Raw genomic sequence first — 16,983 nt, forward strand, 5'->3', positions numbered from 1 at the left:
TCTCAATGTAAGCCAATGAGACTCAGAAAAAGGCTCTTATAGACTTACATTAAGAAAGAAAGTAATGGTTGGCCGTGATTTCAAGCCAGTTAGAGCTCTGGGCACAAGATGGTGGAGAGGAAGTGGATCTGAGCTGGAAACACTAGAAGACAATGACCGGTAGGTATTTTACTACATACACAGAATATATCAGTGATACCTAACCGGTGGTGAAATAAAAAAAATAAATTGCCAGAATGGTACTTTAAACTCAGCTGGTAATGACAAACAAAAATATTAGTAAGGAAGCTAATCCAGTACAAAAAGGAGAGGAATTCCAGCTTCATAAATTTGCAAAATGTTTATTTCAATAAAATAGATTCCATAATCAAGATGGGATAGGCAGCGTGTTTCGAATGCAAAAAAAAGTATCCTTTATCAGAGCTCTGAAAAAGGACGCAGGTTTTTTTGCATTCGAATCGCGTTGCAAATCCCATCTTGATTATGGAATCTATTTTATTGGAATAAACTTTTTGCAAATTTATGAAGCTGGAATTCCTCTCGTTTTTGAATTGTGCTACGAGTGGTCCCTCGAGTTCCATGCTACAGGACGCCTAAGCCGGGGCGAGCTGGTGTTTCTTTTTCTTTATAGGCTAATCTAGTAGACAGTAATACATAGCAGACAGCTATATAGGGAGATACAAGTCACAGAAAAAGCACAACCAGAATAAAGTAACAATGTGGTAGACCAGCAATCTAAGCATCCCTACAAGTGTTTGCCTGGCTTCCTCAGGATCAAGCAATGATGGACTATTTTATATATATATAAATATACATATAATATGTATATCTAGACCATATGTACACACGTGGTCAAAATTGTTTCATTAAACGAAGGGTACCAACAATTTTGACCACGTGTGTATGTGTTTTTATATATATATATATATATATATATATAATGACTGAAGAGGGCCCAGGGCATGATAAAACAGAAGAGAACATATGATTGTTTTCAGAGCAAGCACCATGTTAACCCACTCTCTTCAACATCTTCCATCTTCAGCCACCCATGGTGCAGCGCCAATATCAGGGAGCTGTATTTCCTCCAATATCCGCTTCTGCACCACTCACAAAATGCAGCTGAGTGCCGAAGACTGAGCGTCACACAGGGCATGCCAACTGATCGCATGCAGAAACCAGCTCGGAATGGGAAAGTGATAGTTGAACAGATCTTAGCAATGAAAGGCCGGTGAGCAGATAAATATATTTGTGGGTGGTAATTAAAAATAAAGAAAAAGAATACAAAAATATTTTTAAAAAAGTGTAAAAAATGGGTGAGAAGGAATGTGTAAAGCAATGAACAAAATCGAGATTTTGAGAAATAATCTGCATAAAATAAAAAGTGTAAAAAAGCAGGAAACACTGCTAGTATCGGCCGATCAGTCGACAGTGTATGGGAGGCCTCCCAGAGAGAAGGATCAGAATGATAGAATTTCAATAGCTGATCCTTTTATTCTCCCGGGGAATAAGCCACTACCAGAGGAATCTACCAGGGGCTGTATCATAGACAACAAAAGAACACTCAGGTGATAGAGCTTTTGTTTATTGTGTTTATTGGGGATTAGGGAATAATAGCTGTAAGTCAAATGGTCCATCAGTGGCCAGCTATCTAATGTGTATAGGGGCCTTTAGTTACAGCTTATAAATACCCCTAAGGGACTCATTAGAGCAAGCACATAATGGGTAGAGGAGGAGGACTCAGCTCAGGAATGCTACTGGAGAAAAGAGTAATATTACCGAACTACTACATGCAAGTCTGATAGGTCAGCATAAAACTGGTGTGATTCAATTAAACCTGGCCATATGCAGTACAGACCAAAACTTTGGACACACCTTCTCATTTAAAGATTTTTCTGTATTTTCATGACTATGAAAATTGTACATTCACACTGAAGGCATCAAAACTATGAATTAACACATGTGGAATTATATACTTAACAAAAAAGTGTGAAACAACTGAAAATATGTCTTCTATTCTAGGTTCTTCAAAGTAGCCACCTTTTGCTTTGATGACTGCTTTGCACACTCTTGGAATTCTCTTGATGAGATTCAAGTGGTAGTCACCGGAAATGGTTTTCACTTCACAGGTGTGCCCTGTCAGGTTTAATAAGTGGGATTTCTTGCCTTATAAATGGGGTTGGGACCATCAATTGTGTTGTGCAGAAGTCAGGTGGATACACAGCTGATAGTCCTACTGAATAGACTGCTAGAATTTGTATTATGGCAAGAAAAAAGCAGCTAAGTAAAGAAAAACGAGTGGCCATCATTACTTTAAGAAATGAAGGTCAGTCAGTGTGAAAAATTGGGCAAACTTTGAAAGTGTCCCCAAGTGCAGTTGCAAAAACCATCAAGAGCTACAAAGAAACTGGCTCACATGAGGACCGCCACAGGAAAGGAAGACCAAGAGTCACCTCTGCTTCTGAGGATAAGTTTATCCAAGTCACCAGCCTCAGAAATCGCAGGTTAACAGCAGCTCAGATTAGAGACCAGGTCAATGCCACACAGAGTTCTAGCAGCAGACACATCTCTACAATAACTGTTAAGAGGAGACTTTGTGCAGCAGGCCTTCATGGTAAAATAGCTGCTAGGAAACCACTGCTAAGGACAGGCAACAAGCAGAAGAGACTGGTTTGGGCTAAAGAACACAAGGAATGGACATTAGACCAGTGGAAATCTGTGCTTTGGTCTGATGAGTCCAAATTTGAGATCTTTGGTTCCAGCAACCATGTCTTTGTGCGACGGATGGACTCTACATGCCTGGTTCCCAACGTGAAGCATGGAGGAGGAGGTCTGATGGTGTGGGGTGCTTTGCTGGTGACACTGTTGGGGATTTATTCAAAATTGAAAGCATACTGAACCAGCATGGCTTCCACAGCATCTTGCAGCGGCATGCTATTCCATCCGGTTTGCGTTTAGTTGGACCATCATTTATTTTTTAACAGGACAATGACCCCAAACACACCTCCAGGCTGTGTAAGGGCTATTTGAACAAGAAGGAGAGTGATGGGGTGCTACGCCAGATGACCTGGCCTCCACAGTCACCAGACCTGAACCCAATCAAGATTGTTTGGGGTCAGCTGGACCGCAGAGTGAAGGCAAAAGGGCCAACAAGTGCTAAGCATCTCTGGGAACTCCTTCAAGATTGTTGGAAGACCAATTCCGTTGACTACCACTTGAAGCTCATCAAGAGAATGCCAAGAGTGTGCAAAGCAGTCATCAAAGCAAAATGTGGCTACTTTGAAGAACCTAGAATAGAAGACATATTTTCAGTTGTTTCACACTTTTTTGTTAAGTATATAATTCCACACGTGTTAATTCATAGTTTTGATGCCTTCGGTGTGAATGTACAATTTTCATAGTCATGAAAATACAGAAAAATCTTTAAATGAGAAGGTGTGTCCAAACTTTTGGTCTGTACTGTACTTTAGATGGTTCTTGGTCGAAAAAATGCTTCAAACAATCGTCCAACAGCCATCTCGATTGTCTCTCCCATACACAGGAGAGGTCATTCAGCAAAAATTGTGCTGTTGTACCCTGTGAAAAAAATATACAGAACAAATAATAGTAGAGCAGGAGTTATGCTGTCCCGCAGTACTTACGATTGAAAAATGGTTTGAAATCAGACAAAGATGTGACCGTCATGTTGATGTTCTTTCCAACATTGCACACCACACTCACGTTCACATTATGAGCAACAGTCATAGTATCTTTGTACTAAAGTTAAAAGAAAAAAGGCAGGTATAAGCCAGGTAAGGAATAACACCAGAGGTGAAAAACTGCATATGGAGAATCATTTTTGATTGACATCTACAACCATAGAAGCCACAATTCTGGGTCATTGGCTTTTGCTGGTGTTCACTCTTTTTTTTATAAATAAATATATATATATATATATATATATATATATATATATATATATATATATATATATACAGTGCCTTGTGAAAGTATTTGGCCCCCTTGAACTTTTCTACCTTTTGCCACATTTCTGGCTTCAAACATAAAGATATAAAATTCTAATTTTTTGGGAAGAATCAACAGCAAGTGGGACACAATTGTGAAGTGGAACGAAACTTATTGGATATTTTAAACTTTTTAAAAAAATTCAAAACTGAAAAGTGGGGCGTGCAATATTATTCGGCCCCTTTGAGTTAATACTTTGTAGAGCAACCTTTTGCTGCAATTACAGCTGCAAGTCACTTGGGGTATGTCTCTATCAGTTTTGCCCATCCAGAGGCTGAAATTCTTGCCCATTCTTCCTTGCAAAACAGCTTGAGCTCATTGAGGTTGGATGGAGGGCATTTGTGAACAGCAGTTTTCATCTCTTTCCACAGATTCTCGATTGGATTCAGGTCTGGACTTTGACTTGGCCATTCTAACACCTGGATATGTTTATTCTTGAACCATTCCATTGTAGATTTAAATTTATGTTTGGGATCATTGTCTTGTTGGAAGATAAATCTCCGTCCCAGTCTCAGGTCTTTTGCAGACTCCAACAGGTTTTCTTCCAGAATGATCCTGTATTTGTCTCCGTCCATCTTCCCATCTATTTTAACCATCTTCCCTGTCCCTGCTGAAGAAAAGCAGGCCCAAACCATGATGCTGCCACCACCATGTTTGACAGTGGGGATGGTGTTTTGAGGGTGATGAGCTGTGTTGCTTTTACGCCAAACATATCGGTTTGCATTGTGGCCAAAAAGTTTGATTTTGGTTTCATCTGACCAGAGCATTTTATTCCACACGTTTGGTGTGTCTCCCAGGTGGCTTGTGGCAAACTTCAAACGAGACTTTTTATGGATATCTTTGAGAAATGGCTTTCTTCTTGCCACACTTCCTTAAAGGCCAGATTTGTGCGGTGTACGACTGATTGTTGTCCTATGGACAGACTCTCCCACCTCAGCTGTAGATCTCTGCAGGTCATCCAGAGTGATCATGGGCCTTTTGGCTGCATCTCTGATCATTCTTCTCCTTGTTCGAGATGAAAGTTTAGAGGGACGACCGGGTCTTGGTAGATTTGCAGTGGTCTGATACTCCTTCCATTTCAATATGATCGCTTGCACAGTGCTCCTTGAGATCTTTAAAACTTGGGAAATCTTTTTGTATCCAAATCCGGCTTTAAATTTTGCCACAACAGTATCTCGGACCTGCCTGGTGCGTTCCTTGGTCTTCATGATGCTCTCTGCACTTGAAACAGAACCCTGAGACTATCACAGAGCAGGTGCATTTATACGGAGACTTGATTACACACAGGTGGATTGTATTTCTTATTACCAGTCATTTAGCACAACATTGGATAATTCAGAGATCCTCACTGAACTTCTGGAGTGAGTTTGCTGCACTGAAAGTAAAGGGGCCGAATAATATTGCACGCCCCACTTTTCAGTTTTTAATTTTTTAAAAAAGTTTAAAATATCCAATAAATTTCGTTCCACTTCATGATTGTGCCCCACTTGTTGTTGATTCTTCCCAAAACAATTAGAATTTTATATCTTTATGTTTGAAGCCAGAAATGTGGCAAAAGGTAGAAAAGTTCAAGGGGGCCAAATACTTTCACAAGGCACTGTATATATTATTTATATTTGGAAGTATGCTATGTGCACTTATGGTTGTTATATTATGTATACACATGTAAATATCTGCAAGGATAACACATTTGTTTAAATATTTGAGGGTGGGAATAAAATAGGATTTATACCCAGGGAAATCATGCATCCTGAAAAAAAGAACCTGCTACACGCACGCCGCAGAAGTTCAGATAGGGGTGAGACCAGTTACATGAATTTAATTAGAAAGATAGCCCAAACATCAAAATTTAGGTGTAAGTGGGGAGACACACTTCCCCCAAACACCCTTCTATACCGACTCATTGAGAACATTGTTTATAAAGAGAAAAACAGAGTCATCATGGCTTAGAAAATAGTGCATATTTTATTAGGAAAAATTCATTTAAAAACAGGGAGAACCCAAAACATCAAGATAAAGTGCAAGGTAAACAATGATATGAACGACCAGACCTGAACATAGCCCACTAGATAAGATGTTATATACTCATTCAAAATTGTGCAAGATTGCAGAAAATGGTACCTAAAAAGCCATAAGGGTAAGACAATACACCCGTAGCCCCCGTTACTATATAAAAGGTAATCAATTGCTTATTATTGGAGCCTAAGTCACAGAAAAATATATATATAATAAACCTGTGGCTCCGAGAACTTATTAGGGGTGATAGTCGTACCAAGGCTAGCAGGCTGATAGTAGGCTGGCCAGACAGTGGCGTGCCTGGTAGCACAACAAAAAGACAGACCAGACCTGCTGTATAAGGTGCTACGTGCTATTTAAATTAGTGCAACATTTGCAAAAAATGGTGGCACTTGAAAAAAATCCCCTTATAAGGTAAGAAAATACCCTCACACCCCTTAATTCCTGGGTGACAGGGAAGTATATCTGTAACATTAAAAATTTATATAAGAGGTGGTATTCTTACCAAGGTTGTAGACTGGGGGCAGGCTGGTCAGCCAGAGGTCTCAATAACGTTCCCCGACTCGCGTTTCGCGGCGTCTAAGGCCGCTTTCTCAAGGGGCAGTAGTAATAACAAAAGTGAAGGACCTTTTTAAATGTTTCGCGCCGGTCACGTGAACTATCATGTGACCGGTCACATGATGTGAAAGGGGAGGGTGCGGGTGTCCCGCAGACGCGACGACGGCACATGCGCCCACCGGGTCCCACGCTAGACGCTACCCCCAGGCCGTCAAGACCTACCGCGCACGCGTGGGCACGCCGCACATGAATTTGTTGGAATCCTGGGGGAACCGTTACTCAGGGCGACCATAGACTGCAGCTTCTCTCAGGCACACAATAGATTCATTAGATTCAGTTGCTGACCAGACACATCTGACAAGAGTCTTCATAAATGGTAGAACAGTAACATTTAATGAGGCACGGCTAGTGAAATGCAAATGTCTCTTTGAGCAACAGGCTCCAGTAATAACAGTATAGTCTCCTTTGTAGCACAGCAGTACACAGTCTATTATGCGGTAGCACAGTACAGCACAGTTTTAATGCATACACAACCACAGGCTTTTCCTTCACAAGGACTCAATAGTACACAGCAATCTTTATCCTGCATGGAGATGGAGGAGGGAGGGTGTGATGAGGGAGATGATGTCTATGACAGGCTTTCTTCCAGGCCTTATCTTCCTGGCTGATAATACTCCACACTGTTAGCTCCGGGAGTCTAACTGACCCTTGTTTAGCTTCCCTCCTGACCTGAATTCTGTTCCCTTGCCTTCTGTGAGATACAGATCATAAGCCACTTTTCTCTTCGGCTCCGGCCAGACAGTAAACAACTTCCCCACAACCCCCCTGGGGCTCTGCTAAAACACTCCCTGTCTCCTGTGACTGTGTTATCCCCTCTAGTCGCTGGATGCTTCTGGAGCAAAACACTTCCTGTCACCTGTGCTTGTGTTACTTCTAATAGTTCTGGATGCTTTTAAAGCAACAGCACTACTTGTGCATGTCACACTCTGCAACAGCACTACTTGTGCATGTCACACTCTGCAACAGCACTACTTGTGAATGTCACACTCTGCAACAGCACTACTTATGCATGTCACAAACCCCTACTCCTATAATACCCAGGGAAATCATGCTTCCTGAAAAAATAACCCCTACTGCTAAAAATCAAAGTGCCCCTGGTGCTTACAAATCTGTGTACTCACATGTTCACCATTAACGGTAAGAGTTATTACACAACTTCTAGAGTCACTGCCGGGGGGAAGATGGCAGATTCCTTGTATACGTCTAGAAGAGAGTAGAAAAAAAATAATATGAAGGATACATATCTAAATGTATTAATCTTATGCATGTGAACAGACAGGCCATTCTAGTCACTGGAGCCCAGATCACTGCATCAATTTTTCTTAAATTGTCTGGTGTTAACCAATAGATGGCCAATTATAGCATCACGACACAGTGTATGGTAACATACTCAGTGGACTGCGTTAGGATTATGTGCGCTGGAGGACATGAGAGAGTACATGTCGACTAGACATGTGCTGCCTCACTCAATTCACTTGTATTAAGCTAGGCCATGCAGTCTAGTTGGAGTGTGGCTTGAAGTATCCAAGTCACATACTTGCAGTAACATAACAACCAGTTCTTGCTGCCAACATGGGAGAATCCTGACAGCATGCATTGTGCTCTGTAAGGATTCAGAAATCTGCAGCCACAGAGAGTAACTACAAATTTTCATCACAAACCTGAATTATAAAGTGAAGTCAGGTAACATGCCAATCCTAACAGCATCTAGTACACTCACTGTCAGGATTCAGCTCTGCTTGTAGGTTCCAGTGATCATTACATGACCACTAATTGTGATTTTCATACTTACGGTCACATGACAACTATCTTCCCATTTTGCTCCTCTTAATAAAGCAGAGGCTGTAGTATTTCACTAAACATTTGGCAAATTAGGAAGAGCAGTTTGACTACTTAAACTGCTTAAACTCTGTATAGGAGGGGGCGCCAAAATAAATTTTTGCCCAAGGTACAGAAAACCCTATATCCGCCTTTGGGTAAACTCACCTTTGATCATTAGTAACATTAGCTGACACATAGCATGGGATCAAAATGAAATTTTTAGCTGTTTTCCATGAACATGACACAGTTTCAAAGCTGTTGTGTGTACAATCCAGTCGACCTGAAATAAAGGAAAAGTTTAGAACCCCTCATCTTACATACAACCAACATAAAAATAAAAATTGTCAGGGGTAACGGCAGGGGGAATCGCACAGATCCCACCGATGCCACCAATTTGTCAGGGGACACAATTCCGTTACCTCCAATCATCAAGAAAATTATGCAATTGACTGACGAGTGATGGATGAGGTGGCAGCTGTTTCTACTACTAGGCCAGTTACTGGGGAACTCACAGTGAGCGTATAGTATGTACCTCTCTAATTCCAATTCGTGGAATATATATATATATATATATATATATATATATATACACACCTATACGATCATTGGCAACTCCACAATAACAAAAGGAATTACTAGGTGCCACCACCAATCTTTTATACAGGCTGATCTGACACCCGTTACAGGTAGCATATGGCTTCAGGGATGCGGTTTACAAAGCAAAAGGAACAAAGCTATTACATTTTAGATATTTAATCCAAAAAAGTAGGCAGTATTTATAAAAAAAATCATAGATGATGTAAGATGGGAACAAAACAATATGGTATATACAATCACATACAATATGAGGGGTAACAAAAAAAAATACTAAACCTGTGTCATGGAAATGGCTCACGGCTTAGCAGAGTAAGGTACTCCTTATAAAAATGGGCAGAACTTCAGCAAGCTGACAAAAGACCAAAACCCAAACTCTAATTTTTATTAGATCAAGGTTACACCCACATACCTCCCCTTGGTGAGCTCATATGGGGGCTGGTTGTGGGATGTGCTAGGTCTTTTAGAAGTTTATGCGATCCCCAACTTCAGGATATCTACGGTAATGGAAGGTCCCAGGTGGGAGATATCGTTGTCATGTTTTCTATCAAAATTTTACCTTTCTATAGGGATGAAACATTGATAGCTCCAACTTAATATCGGTTAGATGAAAGATGCTGTTAGTATGGCCTTATGGTGATGCGAGTGAATGTGTTAAGTTCGTCCCTTCGCTATGACGCCAAAAATATATCTCCCATAAATATCAGATTGATGCAAACTCTAATATTCATCACTGCCCACTGGCTCCAGAAAGTCTGAGATAACTGCTTTGAACAGAGGAAGTTCTTGCCTCGGAAATGTACTTCTTCGCCTCGGAGTATACGAATCCTAACCTTTTTGGCTGGTTCTCATCAGATTCCTTGCTGCAATTACCTGTTCACAACAGGAGGCCCTATTTTAATGAAGATTGAAGTGTCGGCTCTTTCTCACTTCCCCAGTTATAATTAGTTTCTCACTTCCCATGTTATAATTAATCCCATATGTTAAATGTGAGGATGATATGTCCCCTCTCCAGAGATGTCTTTATGGATTTTACAATTTTTCTCTGCGACAGAAATGGAACAAAAATTAATATATACAAAATGTAAAAAATGTTTTTTTCGGTTGTGTCATTTTTGCTTTAGGGTAAAAGGGCAAAAATTATCTCAGCCATACAGCTTAGTTAAGGAATGTCTCATATGAGATCACCTATGACTTCTCTTTCGGAAAGCTGTTTGTGTACTTCAATTTGTCATAAAATGTTTAATACATGAGGATAAAAAAAACCTTGGAAATGTCAGATTGACACAAAGATGTCTTCTGATGCCTTTTTGTATAATGCTCAGGAATCTGTGCAATTTTAACTCTTTTGTCGATTTTCCTTGCTTAAGGTTTTTGCCTCCACATTCCGACATTCAAAGTTTTTTCATCTTTATGATGCCATAATATATTTAATCCGCTGTTTAATACATAGAGAGAGTGTAAGGGTGCACAGCTTAGCTGCCATGTTTAATTGCCACCATCAATTGGTAATATATAGACATTATATACGTAAACTAAAGATATTTGATTGACATTGATACCTGTAGAAGGGGTTGTCCATTGTACTGTCTTGCCCCAGTCACTCCATCTGCATCCCGAGACATTTGTCTGATTCACTCGTAGTTTAGCTTCATACTGAGTGTCAGGATCTAACTTGTGTAATATGACTGAAGTGACATTTTTAACTCTGACAATGTGTGCATCCTGTGGAAGAAAGATAATTTTCTATCACTCGAAAAGAATGTGCATCTTTCATACATCTGGATGCATATTTCCATAAACCTATCTCATATTTATAGTACAGCCATTAATTATATACAGTATACAGATAATAATGGCTTCCTCTTTTCTGGAAAGGCTTCCTACAAGATTTATGGTGGCATCTATGGGAATTTTTGCCCATTCTGTGACGCCTCTACACGAAAAGCCCTTTTCTTTACGCTGGGAAATGGGGCGATCGGAGTCGGGTCCTAAGATGGAGAGATGGGGTGCAGCCGTGGCCCGGACCCGACCCGTGCTCAGGGCCGTCACATTTAAAAGGATGGTGTGGGCTTATCCGGGTTGAGTGGCTGATTTACGACTACGCCACCTGTGGCACCTGGTGAAGGCCACCAGCGCCGCTGCAGTCCGCTGAGGCATGGTGGTATGGCGGGCCATAGTTATTACTACTCCCCACAGGCGGAGCAAGGCCTCAGGGCAGAGAGACAGGATGGAGGGGGTAGCAGCAGAGGAGAACGGATGCCGCGTCGCGCGGTGTGGCGCAGAATGAACAGTCCGGAGGCCATAGGGGTGAACTTCCAAGGCTTTGCTCACTTTAGAGTTGGCAGAAGGAAGGCGACTCCCTGCTCCCCGCGGAGTCCTGCGGTCACCAGGGATGGGGGTCCGACAACCTCCGAGTAAGTCCAGCATTCAATTGGGACCCTACACCAGAGTGTTCCTGAACTACAGACCGAATCCTTTCCTGTCCGTGTGTGTGCGAATAGGCCGGGTCTCCCTCTGAGCTCCTCTCAGAACAAGGGTACGGGTGGCAGCTCCGCTCCTTCCGATATTCGGTGGGATCCTCAGGGCCTACCGGGCTTTCCTGACCAGGACATAGAGTAGCAAGGTCGGGTGTCGGGGGCCGGTACCCCTCTTGCAGCCGGACTCCCCCTGAATATATCAGCTGGTGAGGACAGGTGGCGTACACCGCTCCGGCTGCATCCTCCCCGGGATCAATTTGCTATGGAGCCACACTCTTAAGCTCCGGGCCTTCTTGGTCCTGGTCCTTGACTGGGTCGACACATTCCTAGTCTACAACCTGCCCCTCGTCCCAAGGCCGGGGTACGAGGGCTGTGTCTCCACCCGATGCGGGCCCACACAGGATCCGCGTTAGGGTGCGAGATCACAGTACACTCAGCAATTGACAGCATAAAGACAGTCAAAGAGCGATTGAAGACAGTCAAAGAACCATTACTAAGGACAGACTGACTGCCAGAGACCAATGACCAAGATGGCACTTTATTAAATATGAAATTTAAAGTGTAACTAACTTGTAAGTCCTCCACCCTCACCCACTAACTGGTTCCCCTAACTCTTGGTTCCCCAGTCTCCCTGTAACCAGGGGAGCAGCACCTAGTGCATACTAGCCCCCTCTGGTGGAGAAATGTGGTGTTGGATGCAAGGTTGGGTCACGACTATCACACTGTTCTTACCTCCGAGGAGGAACACTACACTCCATTAAAGAAGTGCAGCATCCCTGTGGCGGTTGAACCCTCAGGGGCGCCACAATTCATCCAGAAGAGCATTTGTGAGGTCAGACACCGATGTTGAACGAGAGGGCAGGGCTCATAATCTTCATTCTAGTTCATCACAAAGGTATTCAATGGGGCTGAGGTCCGGGCTCTGAGCCCCCGGTCATGTTCTTCTGTAGCACCCCGAGGGCTCGGTTGCTACAGAGGAATTGCATCTCATCCAGATGTGCGGTATCTCACTTCCAGGTAAGGATGGAGTGTGGATCAGGACCCCGACACCTGCATGCATTACACCACATTTCCGGGGGGCAGGGCGACCGATATGCTCCAAGTAGAGCACGACAGTCCCTGTCCCTGGCTGGAGTGGGGGGAGGGAACACCGAGGAAGGGGGAACACTGTAGTGCATAGGAGGGAGAGGGCAGTTCCTGGGTGCACCTAGAGGGAGGTATAAAAAGGGGGCACCATCTTAGAGACAGGGTAGAGAAGTTGAGTACAGACAGAGAGAAGAGGGAGCAGGAGGTGGGACAGAGGCTCTGCGTGGGCTCTGCTCCGCAGGCAGGCCTAAGAAAGAGGCCGGGGCCTGGAGGAAGCAGAAGGAAGGAGAAGGAAGGAAAAGGAGCGGAGGAGGCTCCAGGAACAAGGAACGAAGGGACCCCAGGGGTGTGGACCGTCGAGTCGCCACCGCACGCCCGAATCTACCCGCGTAGAAGGGTCAGGCCAAAGGGGGAGACTGGTCCCCGAAACTAGTGGAGGCGGGGAACTACCTTCAGCTAGAAACCGGAGGCTGTGACATTTCACGTTGTGCAGCCCCTCGCTACACCTGCTAGGAAGGCACCATATAGGGTCAGGGAAACTGGCGCCAAGGTTTACCAGAGAAGGCCCGAGGCAGCCGGACAGAAGCGAGGTCACTGGCGGGGTATGACAGGCCAGAGAAAGGACACACAAAGGGGGTCCTGTGAAACGCTCCAAAGTTATCTGGGAGTAGGCCGAGCCCCTCACTTGGTGAACACAGTGCGACGAGGGACGTTATGACCAGCTGTAGTAACGTGGATAAAGAACTGTGAGTAAATACCCTGGACTGCATTACAGGACTCTGTGTCGTTACTGCTGCTCCCGTGCACCATCACCCCCAACATCCACACTTGCTGCCCTGAGGCTATACTCCTCCTGTGGGGAGTTATACTACCCTCAGCTGCACCCACAACACCAGAATCAGCGGTCTGCCCTGCAGCGGCGGTTCACTCTGACCGCAATCCACGGGTGGCATAGTCGAACATTCAGTATATAGACTGCCATTTAGTTTGACCACCCTGAGCCACGGGACCGGGTCACCGCTACGGTGACTACAACTCCCAGCATCTACAAAAAGGCCCGGTTCCGGGTTCCCCACGCGGCCCAAGGGCGCGTCACTTCCGCAACATACTACTCTCCCAACCATGCCTTTATGGACCTTGCTTTGAGTACACGGCACAGTCATGTTGGAATAGAAAATGGCCTTCCCCTAACTGTTTCAATAAAGTTGGAAGCTACAATGGTTTAAAATGTCTTGTATGCTGAAACATTAAGATTTCCCTTCAATGGAACTAAAAGGCTGAGGCCGACCTCTGAAAAACAACCCCATATCGTTATCCCTCCTCCACCAACCTTTACAGTTGGCAAATAGTTTCAGTCACCAAACCTAGAATTGTCCATCAGATGTCGTATAGAGAGGAGTGATCCGTCACCTCACAGAACACGTTGTCACTGCTTCAGAGTCCAGTGGTGGCAGCTTTATACCACTACATATGACGCTTGACATTGTGCTTAGTGATGCAAGGCTTGCATGCAGCTGCTCGATTATGGAAACCCATGCATCCTGGTGCCCAATTTTTCTGATGATGTTAATACCAGAGGAGGTTTGAACTCTGCAGTTACACATTGGAAACATGTATGCACTATGCGCCTCAGCTCTCAGCAACCCCGCTCTCTATGTGATCTCCACTTTGTGGCTGAGTTACTGTGGTTCTTTCCACTTTTCAGTAGTACCACTTTCAATTAATGAAGGCATATTTAATACATAAGAAATGTCACAAACTGACTTGTTACTCCAGTGGCTCCTACTATTATTATTATTTATTATTATAGCGCCATTAATACCATGGCGCTTTAAATGTGAAAAAGCGGTATACATAGCAAAAACAATAAGTACAATAATTTGAACAAAAACAAGTCACTGAGTAAGTTTATGGCCCCACTATCGGTATTTGGTTAGTATTTTCTCTCAGAAGTGGGTGATAAATGCAGAATTGGTGACTTGTTTCTATTATACCTTTTCTCTGATTGTTCCTCACCTGGTTTTGGCTCCCACTCCTGAGAAAAAATACTGACCAAATACTGATAGTGGGCCATAGCCTAAATGTGTTTATCTTTAGTGAAGACTCTGACTAAATATTTGTACAATGACCAAACTAAATTTTATTCTTGATCAGGGGTAAAAACAAATTCTAGCGATCTATCTAGAATCCAAAAATAGACAGCACTCCAGAATATATTTCCAAAAATAGTGGCTTTTTATTCCACATGTGACAAGATCTAAGCTGAATAATGCATGAGCATTTCTCAAACTGACAAATTTTTGGATTATTTTTTGGAGCCAATGGTTTAGTGATTGACATGCATCTGTGTGGACCATATTGTAAAGTGGCTCTATCCATGGTCACAAGGCAGCTCTTAATAGGGCTTCCACTGATAGCCTTTGTGTTAGCTACTCTGACTATCAGGTCCCAGGGGAGTCCTTGCCTTCATCCTTTAACCTCTCCACAGGTATGTTGACTTACACAGGGGCCTTAGGTTCAATCCCCGGCGTAGCTGCTGACAGGAATGTCAGCAAAATCAGAACCAGGAAGTACAGATAAGAGACAAAATCATCAGTAAATGGGCCGAAGTATGAGTAATGAAACCACTAGAACTACTGGAGCTGAGCACAGAGGTGTGGACCAGATAAAGAAGTACTTATAAATGATGATGGGAGATTCAGTTTAAATAAAGGGCAGCCTCACTCAGGGAGACAATACTAAACCAGCTAGAAATTGACCTTCAAGTTTCCTGCCTAGATGGCACATCAAGTCCCAGGGACTATGACAGGACTAGGAAATTAACGCCCTGTGTCACCCACAATGAAAGTGCAGTATCTCCCGGGCAGAAGCAGAAGCACAGGAGGCAGTTAATAACATGGATGTTACACATTAGTGATGGGCGAACCTGAACGGTAAAAGTTCGGGGTCCGTACCAGACACCTAGTGTCCTTGCACAGACTGTGAACACAGACTTCTCAGTCTGTGTTACTGTTCAGGTTCAGCAGCCCAAACAAAGCTTGTTGAAAGGCTGCAGTGCAGCGAATCAACAAGCTTCTCCAGTGTGGGCACTTCTGGCCACATCACAGCCATGTCAAGTATTGTAATGGCTGTGATTGGCCGGCACAGCGTGTAAAAATAAAAAATAGTAATAATAAAAAAAAAGACGTAGTGTTCCCTCAGCTGTCTGCTTAACTTGTCTGGTTATGAAAAATAGAGGGGCCCCACGTCGTTTTTCTTTTAATTATTTAAATAAATTATTTTGATTAATAAATGGGTAAACGAGGGAGTGAGGGGAAGTCTTTATTCAAATAACATATTTTTTCATGTGTGTCTGTGTTTTTTTAACTATTCACTTACCGGGTTAGTAATGGGGCTGTCTGATAGACGCCTCCCCATTACTAACCTCTGGGCTTGATGTCAGCGGGCATTACACAGCTGACATCAACCCCAAAATATTACCTCATTTGGCAACACATCAGGGCAAGTAGGAAGAGCCGGGCAAAGCCTCAGAATTGGCACATCTATTGTTTGCCCCTTTTTTGGAGTGGCTGCGGGCTGCTATTTTTAGGCTGGGGAGGGACAAATATCTATGGACCTTCCCAGCCTGAGAGTACCAGCCCCGAGCTGTCTGCTTTACCTTGGCAGGTTATAAAAAATGGAGGGGACGCCACGACGTTTTTCTTTTATTAATTTATTACTAATAAATAAATTTAATTAAAAATACTAATAAATAAATAAATGAAAAAAACAACGAGGTTATTGAGCAATTCCCAACCTACAAATTTCAGCCTGCAGCCGCCCCAAGGGTGGCGCATCATGTTTGATGCATCAGTTCTGGCACTTAGCCTCATCTCTTCCTGATTGCCCTGGTGCAGTGGCAATCCGGGTAATTGTTTTTGGGGATAATAATCAGTCAGACACAACCATTAATAACCCAGTAGTAAAAATAAATAAACACATACAGAAAAGAAAAATTTAATAAAGACCCCCCCCCACACACACACTAGCGCTCGTTCACCCATGTATTAATAAAATGATCCCACAAAGTAATCCACGTCCATCTTTTTCTTTGTCTCCGGTGCCTATGGATAGCAGTAAAGCTACCGCTATGCACAGGCGCCGGCTGATGAATACTCTCATCAGCATCGCCTGCTCTCGCTTCCATCAGCGAGAGCAGGAGACACTGATGACAGTAGCATTTATCAGCTGGTGCCTGACTGGCGGTAACCTTGTCACCGCCAGTCACAGCTGCTAACTCACACACTGTCCTCCGTGTGACAGCATGGGATCCGCGATTCCCAGGGGCTGTCACCGGCAGTGACTTCGGTAAGGTTACCACCGG

General features: G+C 43.4%; 1 protein-coding gene across 1 annotated transcript in view; it reads right to left on the reverse strand.

The window, feature by feature from the left end:
- The window catches only part of IL2RB (interleukin 2 receptor subunit beta), a 60,306-nt gene that overhangs the window by 12,129 nt on the left and 31,194 nt on the right, over positions 1–16,983 (reverse strand). The window contains exons 7-10 of the mRNA XM_073644387.1: positions 10,617–10,779; positions 8,626–8,740; positions 7,761–7,842; positions 3,642–3,756 (exon numbers count right to left, since the gene is read on the reverse strand). Of these exons, the coding sequence (XP_073500488.1) occupies positions 3,642–3,756; positions 7,761–7,842; positions 8,626–8,740; positions 10,617–10,779 (475 nt within the window). The remainder of the gene's footprint in view (positions 1–3,641; positions 3,757–7,760; positions 7,843–8,625; positions 8,741–10,616; positions 10,780–16,983) is intronic.

This window comes from Phyllobates terribilis, unplaced genomic scaffold, assembly GCF_046119375.1.
Source record: "Phyllobates terribilis strain yellow unplaced genomic scaffold, ASM4611937v1 Scaffold_8__6_contigs__length_399053987, whole genome shotgun sequence".
Classification (NCBI taxonomy): Eukaryota; Metazoa; Chordata; class Amphibia; order Anura; family Dendrobatidae; genus Phyllobates; species Phyllobates terribilis.